We start from the raw sequence: 12,322 nt of genomic DNA, 5'->3' as shown, positions 1-12,322 counted from the left end.
CTGATAACAGTAATGATACACTTATTTGATTCTATTTCATGGCATCCCCTCCACTGGACAGTGGGCTTCTGGAAGACAGAGAAGGTGACCAAAACCCAGGGTGTATCCTTGGCAACCTGCATGGTTTGCATTTCATACTCTTGGTGAATAATAAAAGGTTACAGGGATATCTGTGTGTTACAGGAATGTTGCTAGTTAAGTCCCATTCTGAATGTTTATCTTAGGAAAACAGCTGTGTGTCCCTCTGGTAAAATGAAAGAAAGAGAAAACAACTATTTTAGCTACAGAAGAGGGACAGATCATCTTTCCATCTTCATCTACCTTCTATCCTCTCCTTTCCAAAGCTCTCAGGTTTGGGAGCAGAAAGGGAATCACCATGTGCTTATACACCTCTGTGAGTGAAGCACTCTGTGTGGGTCTGGTGACCCCTCTGGTCATGGGATTCTCACAGCAACTCTCTGAGGAAGGGGTTCTTTCATAGCAGAGGGAAGCGAGGCTTACAGAGAAGGACATCACCTTGTCCTCACAGAGCGGTTCAGGGAAACCCACCAAGAGCTGGCCAACAGCAGTCATCTTACTACCTCTCCATCTCCCTGATCAACATCCTCCCTTGCTTTGTTTCTTCTTTCTGGAGTTCTGACTATCCGAGGTGTCCCCCACAAACCTTAGGTACCAATCTTAAAGTCACATGTATGTACTCCACAGCAAGACCACTAATTTCTACCAAGTTCTACCTAGAAGGTAAACACTTCATCCTTGAATTAGGGCTATTTGCAAAAACCCAGGAAAAAAGGCAGGACAAGTTATGATAACCTGAATTTTATAAATGAGGTGATTAAAGGGTAGATGTCATTTATCAGCAACTAATGAATGGCAATGTGAACTCAGAGCTTGTTAACTGGTAGCCCACTGGGTCTTCAACCACACCACCCTCCTGTCTGGAGGTGAAATGAGGTCATTACCTTGGTCCCATTTAAATACTATTTCTAGTTAGGGGAAAAAAATCCATACTGGCCCTTGTCAAGAAAAGTGTACCTTAAAACAAATGTTGCCGACAAATTAAAGGAGCCTGCAAAATCTTACTTCAGTAGTTATGACAACCATCCCTTTTCTTAATATTAACTAAAGATCTAGTTAAATAGACCAAATACAATTATAAATCAGAGTTCTTCCCTTTCAAGAACTGCTAGTTATAATTCACACCTACATACCCAAAGGCACCATGGTTACTTGTTTTTTTTTTTTTTGCCTCTGCATGTAAGATTTCTCCAGTGAAAACATCTTTCCCTTAAGATCCTGTTCAAATAACACCCTCGTTTCTTTCCTGGTGCTCTCATGTACTTTTATTCGTTCTTTTCTAATACTCATCACATCGTTTTAATCTTTTTTTTCCCTTTAATCTTCTCAGATAGACTGAAAGCTCTTTGGAAGGAAGCTAATTTGTGTTCTACAGATGCCACTGTCTTCAGGGTCTAGCCGATAATTATCACAAAGTACTCAAAAAACCTACCAGGAGGAACACAGGAACAACAGATATTGTAAACAATTTTTCCTTTTACACTTATCTGGCATTTCTCCCTCCAGCTTGCTCACATTCACAAATCAAATCCCCACTCAAGGTACTGGTTCTGAGAACCAAGGATACAGTCTGCTAAGATTCTTAGGATATCTTAACTTTTAAGGGATGACCTAGAAATATTACAATGGGTATCTGATGAAATAAAAGCTGAGGAATGGCCACAGACTCCTCTGTGGACGCTGGTGGAGGTCAGGTCCAAAAATGCAGACCTTGTCACCTGTAAGGAGACAGAGGTGATCATTAAAGTACACAGGGGAGAAATCTGGGGAGGCTGGGGAGTGGAGACCCTCAAAATGAGCACATGTCAGAGAACAGAAGTTAAGGGGTGATTAAAATAGAGGACACTGTCCACTAGTATTAAGCTCCACAAGGGAAGGAGCCTTCCACTGTTTACTGTGACTCTCTCTGTGCATGGCCCGTAGCAGGCACTCAACATGCTGTCTGAATGAAAGAGACGGTTTTATCTGTGGCAGGATTATTGAGGAAAAACTTGGCGGAGCAATAATTTTCAACCCAGGGGAACTATGAGCCAAGTGTGAGTGTGTAAACCAAGACAGAGAAAGTTGTCAGGATCTAGAACACAGAGGATCAAGCTTTGTCCAAAGGCAAAGGGAACTCCCAAGAGGACAGTTATACACAGGCATGGAGGAGGAAGGGAAAAAAATGAACTGAGGACTGATGGTCAGGTTTGACAACAGGCAAACTGTGATTAAAACAGCGTTTTAGAGTTGTCAGCCATGAAAAGACAGCCACAGCATCAAAAAACAAAGCAACAAAAACAAAAAAGCAAATGAAAAGACGGAGGCAACCAATTTTAACTCCAAGAAAAATAGAAAATTCAAGAAAGGAGACATTATCATAGTACCTTAGTTACCCCAGCATTGAACATTTTTCCACAGTCATAATAATAAAAACTTTAAAAACAGATTTAACAAAAACTGTATATCGAAAAGGTGAATGTGTATGGATGATTTCTAAAACTAATCAAGCATAAACGTGTTTATAAATGTGGACGTAAGTACTAGGAAAAGAAAAAGAACAAATAAGAATCGAGTTGTGTCTGGAAAACAGAGGAAGAGGGTGAAGAAGGGGGCTTCAGCCTGTGGTTTAAAAAATTACAAATAAGCATTCTAGCACTAATTGATTTTTAAAGCTATGGTCATAAATTACTTTGATAAAAATCAGTCGTTGGGCCTCTGCCTTCGGCTCAGGTCATGATCCCAGGGTCCTGGGATCGGGCCCTGCATCGGGCTCCTCGCTCTGCGGGGGGCCTGCTTCTCCCTCTCCCACCCCCTCCCCCGTGTGTTCCCTCTCTCGCTGTGTCTCTCTCTGTCAAATAAATAAATAAAATCTTAAAAAAAAAAAAAAAATTAACATTCATTTTAACAAGTAACTCCTGCCATGAGTTTTAAGGATGATCTGTTCCCTCCAGTTTAGAAGTTATCCAGTTTTGAGAGCACTTTTGTCCCTACAGAGCTAACAACCAGAAGAAACATTACTGCAGCTGCACTGTGGTCTCCAAGAAACCTACCCACAGGATACGTCCATAAAGAGTTGAGCTAAAATATCTTCAACCACACACACACACACTGGGGACAGAGTCTTCCTGCACCCTGGGCCTCCATACCACAGGCTGGGAACAAACCAGAGCAGGCCCTGGAGTCACAGGCCCCTCCCGTGTGAATTCAGCACTGTGAACCTAAGGAGGCTGCATCAGAGAAGGCTCTTGCAACGTTACTCTAAGGACTGACTCTTAAGATCACACTGTAAGGAGGGCCACTGGGAAATTCCTACATACAGAGGCTTGGCAACTGTTCCTTCGCACAGAGAAGGAAGTGCAGAGGGAGGGGGGAACTTATTACTGAAACCTGATACACACGAAGCACTGTGACGGGCTCACTCTACACTGTATCCCACTTAATTCTCCTATTATCCACATAAAACATCCGCTATTCACCAAGAGAACTGAAGCTCTCCATGTTCAAGACACAGCTCAAAGTCAGAGACCCATTTGGCAGAAATGGAATCAAAATTCAAGGGGGGACAGAAATTAAACCTGAGTTTGATCAAGATTCTAGATCTAACTATGAATTTATAGGAAATACAGCGTACCAAAGAACTGGTTAATGATGCCGCAGGGTACAATCAGCAAAATCTAGACTGTCAAAACCTGTAAGATAAACAACCAATTTTTTTCAACAAATGAGCAGCAAGAAAAAGTAAAGTGGGAAGGAGGAGAAAGAACTTAAGAGATTAAGAGATTTAAGTAACCCATCAACCAACTGCAAGAAAGAATTTTACTTGGAACTCAATATGACCAAAGGTTTTTGACATATCCAGAGAAATTTGAACAAAATGAGTGGATATCTAATAATGTTACTTTTTAAGGTGTGATAATGGTATTTTGATTATGTTTTTCAAAAAAGAATCTATCTTTTAAAGGTAAACAGTGAAATAGTCATGGATTTAAAGAAAATGAAACAATTCTTGGAGTTTGCTTCGAAACAGTCAGGGAGGGGGGAAGTGGGTCACGTGGGATGAAACACAACTAGGAAGGAGCTGACAGTTACTGAAGCTGAGTGATGGGTAAGCAGGGGCTCATTACAAGACAATCTCTAATTTTATGTGTGCTTGATGTTCGTAATACAAAGGGAGAAAAATCCAGGGAAATGTGACTGTCTCCAGTGAACACACACATATATATAGCAGGAGACTAAGCTATCATCACGTCTGGGGAGTATCACAGGGAAGATGTGCTATGGCCATAATTAGAACACATCTCTGGGTGTGTTCCCCACACCCAGTCCACAAGAGCATCACTGTCCAGAGGGCAGAACCCCTGGGCACCATTTGCATATAGCAGGGAGAAGTTCCAACTTGAATGCAATAGGTTTTAGCTTCTGCCAAATAGTACATCCCCTTAAACACCCCACTTTCATTCAAACAGTCCAGCCCAACCCCATTTCAAAACGCTGTAAATTTTCCAACTACTCACCAAAACAAGCAGACACCATAAAAAAATAGGACAGACCAGAAAGACAAGGGAACGGGTAAAGAAGATATAAATAAGAGGTGAGCCACAAAATCCTACCACCTCTCACCCAAATGACGAGTGGGCTGTGGGATGACCAGGGAGAAGCATCAGCTAGCCAATTCCTTTTACTGGTCCCAGGACAGTGGCAGGGACACTGCTAACAGGACCAACCCGCCCCCAGGCTACAGGAGCTGCCTTGTGCTACTGCCCCTTCCCCTTACATCTGGGCCCCCTGGGAGCTCAGGTGTCAGGAACCCCTGGAGCAACGTCGATGCTAGAAGGGCCTTAAGTTGCGGTCCCTGGTTTTTTGGGGGAGGGGGAAGCTCCTCATTTTTCAATGACAATACAGCATTCCCTATTTGGCATGAGGAATGAGATTCAGAAACAGAAAGCACTAACTCTGTGTCTGTGTTCCCCTCAGTAATTTTACCTAAGATTAACCTACAATTAGAGGAGTTTGTTGACAGCTGCCTCGATCTTCTTGGCCATATAAGGGGGAAGGGGCCTAGACTCAGGGTGAGGCTACATTCACCAGGAGACCTGCCCCCAGCTGGACAGGGAAGCAAGGAAGGGCGCTAGAACACACCTTTCACACCCAGTCATTCTGCCCTCTACAATAACATTCATTACCCTCCATGGGCAAACCAGAACCTCCCTGCTGTTTTGAAACTTTTTTTTTTTTTTTTTTTTAAGTAGGCTCCATGCCCAAGGTGGAGCTTGAACTCACAACTCTGAGTTCAAGAGTCACATGCTCTACTGACTGAGCCAGCCAGGCGCCCTCAGAACTTCCCTGTTTCTAATCTATTATTTCTTTTCATTCGGTTCCTCCTGATCAGCAAATACGTTTGTCTATTTATCTTCACCCTGACAAACTCCTTAGCTCTTTGCCATCATAAACCATCCCAATTTCCGCAAGCTGAACTCTTCATTCTGTTATCATGGGAAGAAGTAGTCAAGAGGTGTGACCCCACCAGGAAGACCAAGTAGAGCACCTTTCGGGTGATTGCATAGTGTCCTTTGAGTTCATGCAGGGCCCACTTGATATCCTGACTGCTGAGCATTTTGAAGTCGGCCATCAGGAGGTCAGCAGCTTGGATGAAACAACGCTGGTCAAGAGGAACCAATTTAGAGTAGTCAAAAAAGTCTATTTTAGGCAACTGAAATGAGAGAGAGAGAGAGAGAGAGAGGCACATTAGGAGGCCAGATAGTGCATTTCCCACGAAATGGTATCACTTCAAGGACTGCTTATTACAAAACAGAATCATCTCATTTGTATACATGATTACAGAGGTTACCAGTCCTGTACAGAGATGAAAAAACTGGTGGTTCAGAAATGTTAAATAAGCTGGAGTCTGGAGACTAGTTGTGCCAGTCAGAACTAGTAAAAAGTATAGCTACGGATTTGAAACCCATCTTTCAGCCAATTTCTCTCCACAAAATGTTTAGAAAAAACCAGCATTTCTCTGGCTACAGAATACGTAAAAGAGATAGTCAAAAGAATGTGTGGGGGGTAGAAGGATCGAGCAGCCATGAAGTAGTTCTGATCTAGACTTTCCTTCACCACTTGAGAAACTAAATGCTAGGTAGGATTACAAATAAAGTGATGATTAAGATTTAAAAAAAATCAGGGGCACTTGGGTGGCTCAGTTGGTTAAGCATCTGCCTTTGGCTCAGGTCATGGTTCCGGAGTTCTGAGATTGAGCCCCGCGTCGGCAGAGGTTTGGCGGGGGGGTCCACTGCTCAGTGGGGAGTCTGCTTCTCCCTCTTGCCTCTCCACCCAGTTGTGCTTGCTCTCTCTCTCCCTCCCTCAAATAAATAAAATCTTAAAAAAAAAAAAAAATCAAACTTTTTATTTTAATACAGGATTTGGTTATACAGGTATATGCATTGTATATAAATCTTACATCAAAAGAAAAACTATAAACAGATATTGAACTCTAGGTGCCGAAATGCACGCTAAAGTATGTATGTATAGGGCAGTGTGCTGATGTTTTTGTGATTTACTTTGAAATGCATCATAATGAAATGAAATATAAGAGAGATGCACTGATGGACAGAGGGATGGATATGTGACAAAGTGGATATAATAAAATGTTAACTTTTAAGAGTACTGCTGGTAGATATATAGGTGATCAGTGTAAAATTCTTTTGGCTTTACTGTATGTTTGAAAATTATCATAATAAAATATTGAAAAACAAAAACAAAAAAACCCACCAAAATGATACAAAGAATCCTGGCTAATTCTTGTTTCATTTTAAAAACTTGCTTTGTAAGACTAAAGATATGGAAGGTTTAACTTTTTGTGGGAAAGGGATGATGGAGTTACAACAAAAGTTAAATACAGAATCCAAAGTGACTCAGGTTGGGAAAATCCACTGAAGGGATAAGTATATTCTGAAATCCTATTTTCCTGGCTAGTCTTTAAAAAATGTGTCCCAACAAAGCACTTTCTTACCACAAAGATGAAAAAAGCAGAGCATTTCTAGGTAGACTGCAAAACAAAGAGCACAACACTTGCCTTTGTCTCATCCTGGCTGGCAAGCAGGCTGCTACTGGGGTTGATAATGATTCTGTCTTCTCTCTTTGGATAGTCTGGATTTTCCAGAAGAAAATTACAAAGTCTGCAAAAGTAAATGATGTTATTTTCATAGTGCTTCCAAATCCCACACCTGCCATTTTTTAAATACAATGTTTGAAAAATAATGTGCCTCATCATACACTATGACTGGCCTATTAAATTGTTTGCAGATCAGAAAAATGAAATAGACAAATAAAAGACAGATATCCTTAATTTCTATTTTTGCTTCTAGTTTTAAAAAGCAATAAACATACTAATAAATGCACACTTCTGTCAGGTATCAATGTCATGAAGTCACTCAAATTCTTACTGGCTGAACAGTATGGAACTGGAGAATTTAGATGAAGAGTATCTACAGTTTGTCAGAAAACTGTAACAAATGAGGGGTGGGGAAACGTATTCACATTCGCAATTAAGAAGTTTGCTCCAGGGCGCCTGGGTGGCTCAGTTGGTTAAGCAACTGCCTTCGGCTCAGGTCATGATCCTGGAGTCCCGGGATCAAGTCCCGCATCGGGCTCCCTGCTCAGCGGGGAGTCTGCTTCTCCCTCTGACCCTCTCCCCTCTCATGTGCTCTCTGTCTCTCTCATTCTGTCTCAAATAAATAAATAAAATCTTAAAAAAAAAAAGAAGTTTGCTCCACTCTGGAAAACAGTATGGAGGTTCTTTAAAAAGTTGAAAATAGAGCTACCCTACAACCTAGCAATTGCACTACTGCGTATTTACTCCAAAGATACAAATGTAGTGATCTGAAGGGGCACCTACACCCCAATGTTTGTAGCAGCAATGTCCACAATAGCCGAACTATGAAAAGAGCCCAGATGTCCATCGACAGATGAATGGATAAAGATGTGATACACACACACACACACACACACCACACACACACACACACACACGGAACACTACTCAGCCATCAAAAAAAAAAAAAGAAAGAAATCTTGCCATTTGCAACAATGTGGATGGAACTAGAGGGTTTTATGCTCAGCGAAGTAAGTCAATCAGAGAAAGACAATTATATAATCTCACTGATATGCAGAATTTAAGAAACAAAACAGAGGATCATAGGGGAAGAGAGGGGAAAAAAAGACGAAAAGAGAGGGAGACAAACCATAAGCAACTCTTGATCATAGGAAACAAACTGAGGGTTGCTGGAGCGGAAAGGGGTGGGGGTTGGGGTAACTGGGTGATAACATTAAGGAGGGCACGTGATATAATGAGCACTGGGTATTATATTAAGACTGATGATTCACTGACCTCTACCTCTAAAACAGTAATACATTATATGTTAACTGAATTTAAATAAAAATAAAAAGCCATAAAACAGTTTGCTAAAGTAAATGGATGGAATTAAAAGACCTTCTGTTAATTCATTAATACTTTTTGTAACCCTCTGGTAATACAAGTCCCCATGAAGAATTTCAGTGACGTTCAGCTTGCCCAGCTGCAAGGCTGAAGGAACAGACCATGTCTGCCTAAGAACGGACTCTCTTCATGCCAAACCTATAGCCTTGTCCCTTTATCACCATTATGAAATACATTTAAAGGTAAGGATATAGAGTAAGATAACACATGCTGATGTATCACTGTCCAGATTTAACAAATGTTAACCAGCAAGGTTCTTCACCCTGTAACAACCAAATACAGCAACATGCTGGGCTCTTGGGATGATTCCACAGATAAGAACAGCCTGGGGGGTGTGTAGCACTAGCCACTTCAGTAGCAGGAAAGCTTCTCGGCTCACAGGGCCATGGGGATTCCCTTCTCCATCTTTCTCCCTTTCCTTGCTCCTGAAGGTTCTTCAGATGACTCTACCCCATGATTCTTGAATCCCTTCTTCCCAGGTCTCTCCTGTCCAGTGCCAACAGTGGAGCCTTTAATAGTAGGACAGGTCCAGCAGGAAGAGGAGAGAAAAAGCACTTCCCTCCAGCTCCTCTTCTCACCCACGGGGGAGTGTGTCTGGGAACAGAGTATGGGAGGGCATGCTTCATCTGCAACCCCTTCTGCAGGTTATACAGCTCTTTGTAGGCTGACCTGAGAGTTAGCCACCACCAAGAATCTAGTATCATTGGGGAAAGGCCTCAAAGTCTAAACAACTCTGTTCACATGCACATCCAGACAAACTACAAACCAGATGTGGAGAAGCTCCTCAATCTCAAATATGCCTGTTTGTAATGTTCTGATAAGTGTGGCTACCACAACCCAATAAACAGCCAGGTATCAGGAACTTGGGCAAAGATAAAAAGGTCACTCAGTAAAGAATCTTCCTTGACAAAAATGGCTACCCATGAGCGAAGCCAGTGGTATCCACGTGGGATGCGTGGAAGATGATCTGCTACGGTACTGGAAGAAGTATTACAACTCCTATTTTTAAAAATCTCATCCTTTAAAATTTTCTACTTTTATATATTTTCTAAAGTACATTATACACAATTACAGTATATGACACAGAAGTAGAATAGTAGGTGTAATTTCTAGAAAAGAAAACAAAAGACCAACCATATTTTAGGGGTTCTTCTCTGACCAATTCATTTTATATTTCCAATATTAAGAAGATCACATACCAAAACATTGCAAGAGAAGGAATTCCACATGGCAGAAATCAGAGGGTCTCATTCTGTTACATATTTATGTTTCAATCTTAAGTCAAACCTGTTTATGATGCAATCTTTTTTAGTAATCTGTACACCTGACGCGTGGCTCAAACTCATGATCCCGGTCCCAGTCCCGGTATCAAGAATCGGAAGCCCTCTACTGACTGACAACAAAAGGCGTCCCTCGTCCCCCCCGCCCCCCGCCCAAAGGCTCTCATTTTGAACTGTCAGAGTCACTTCTATTTTAATATCTTCACCCTTACCAACAGAACTTTCCTGGAGGTTAAATGACATTCAGTGGCACAGGTAATTAAATACAAAGTTTCTCTGTGGAAATGAACTATAACCCAAGACATCAATATTTACAGCCTGGGGTGGGAGGCTTGTGAGAACTCAAATCTGCCCACCTATGTATGTTATTTCACATCTGATCTGACCTGACAAGCTGAAGGGTCTCAAGAAAGCACTCCTCCTAAATGAGCCAAGCTAGTATTCCAAGCTTTTATTCCTTAGATAGTTGTTGCTGCCTCGATCCAATTTAAGATTCATCACATGTGAGTGAAAAGTCTTAGTAATCAGCTCAAAGAGATTACCATCACAGGAGGTTCTCTGGTGAATAAATCCCTCTTGCTAAAATGACCAGCTGGTTACGTCTAAAGGTGATTTAAAGATTGCACATAAAGTAACCGAGAGTCAGCCACACACAATGCCAGCCTGCTCAACTTTGTTTTGTGTCTCCCTTTGGGTCTACATTAACAATATTTAGCTTAGTTGTGGGAATTAACACCTTAGTCCCAAGAGCCCAGGAACAAAAGTCATGTTAGGAAACTCAGAAGACTACAGGTTTGAAAAGATTTAATACAATTACTGCACAGTCCCCTTTCTTTGGATTTCACAAGAATTTTTATATAAGAACGAATATTTGCACGAGTGATGTGAAAAGCACAGAATCAGTAAGTCCCTAGAAAAAAGGATACGTATGAGACTCAGGAGGTAAGAGAACAAATTGTCACAGAATCTGTCAATTTGATCCCATTTTACTGGTATTTCACAGAAATTAATCTTGCAAATACTTGAAAAATAATACATTCATTTGTAGAATGAGAGGGAAACAAAGTATATTAAATTTCTAAAGGGTTACTTTAATATTTACCATAAATTATTAAAAAATACTTAAACTTGGCATTTCCTATTCAAATCACTATTCTATATTCTTTAGAATATTCTACAGTATTCTTAGCTACATGGGCTAGGTTTATACTTAATCATTTATATTTTCCAAACTGAACACACAAGTATTGTGTTTCATAATCAGGAAAACATGAACAACAACAAAAGAATTCAGTGAGAAAAGATGCAAACAATTCACAAAGGAGAGAAATACAATTAGTCAAACAAATGCATGAAAACTGCCATGCAGCCCATTATCAAGAAATAAACTAAAATAGTAAGCTACTTTATGCCTAGTTAACACCACCACTATGCATCATCACTGAGAAATTACTAAAGCAATTCATGTACATCTCCAACACCAACATAAACTGGTACAACTCCACTGGAAATCTATTTGGAAATAGTTTCAATGACCATGAATTTGTTTATAATGTCCAACCCTGAATTTTAACTTTTAGGGTTTCAGCATGTAGCAGGTATAGAGAAAGAAAAGGGAAAGTGCCATATGGAGAATAATGTTCATTAGAACATGGGTGAAAACTATGAACAAAGTTTTTTTTTTTTTTTAAAGATTTTATTTATTTATTTGACAGAGACAGAGATAGCGAGAGCAGGAACACAAGCAGGGGGAGTGAGAGAGGGAGAACCAGGCTTCCTGCTGAGCAGGGAGCCCGATGCGGGACTCGATCCCAGGACCCTGGGATCATGACCTGAGCCGAAGGCAGACGCTTAATGACTGAGCCACCCAGGCGCCCCTATGAACAAAGTATTTAATGAAGAGGAAAACTCAATAAAACCGAAGAAAAAAATGGAAAATATTTTTTGCTTAGCATTATTTCATAAACAAAATACCCAGAAATGCATTTACTCTCTGAAAAAATTGTGTTGCATTCCAAGAACTAAAAGGTTACATAAAAATAAAATCAGTTGTTTTTTAGTTGAGGGGAAGTCTAGGAAATACTTTTTATTGTAAAAATGTGCTATTTATTTCTATTCAATTTTGCTATGAATCTAAAAATGCTCTAAAGACAAAGTTTATTAGTTAAAAATAATGTAATTATCAAGTAATTTAGATATTCAAAAATTTTGAAAGCTTATAATAAAACAGCACTTTTATTTTTAGTAATGGCAGACCAATCCTCCCAAAGATGAGAAACAAGACCAAAAATTCAGAAATAAAAAATTTCTGCTTGAAAATATCAGTAGCCAGGGGCGCCTGGGTGGCTCAGTCAGTTAAGCGTCTGCCTTTGGCTCAGGTCATGATCCCAGGGTCCTGGAATCGAGCCCTGCGTTGGGCTCTCTGCTCTGCAGGGAGTTTGCTTCTCCCTCTCCCTCTATGTTCTCTTTTGCTCTTGCTCTCTCTCAA

At 40.7% G+C, this 12,322-nt stretch overlaps 1 protein-coding gene across 3 annotated transcripts in view; it reads right to left on the bottom strand.

Moving 5' to 3' along the window:
- Positions 1-12,322, bottom strand: part of RNF216 (ring finger protein 216) — a 147,101-nt gene that overhangs the window by 98,721 nt on the left and 36,058 nt on the right. For all 3 annotated transcript variants that reach the window (XM_044915736.1, XM_044915735.1, XM_044915737.1), the window contains 2 exons: positions 7,133-7,235; positions 5,606-5,770 (listed from right to left, as the gene is read on the bottom strand). In XM_044915736.1, coding sequence (XP_044771671.1) covers positions 5,606-5,770; positions 7,133-7,235 — 268 coding nt within the window. The remainder of the gene's footprint in view (positions 1-5,605; positions 5,771-7,132; positions 7,236-12,322) is intronic.

This window comes from Neomonachus schauinslandi, chromosome 5 (genome assembly GCF_002201575.2).
Source record: "Neomonachus schauinslandi chromosome 5, ASM220157v2, whole genome shotgun sequence".
NCBI lineage: Eukaryota > Metazoa > Chordata > Mammalia > Carnivora > Phocidae > Neomonachus > Neomonachus schauinslandi.
This window is presented reverse-complemented; position numbering and strand designations above follow the sequence as displayed.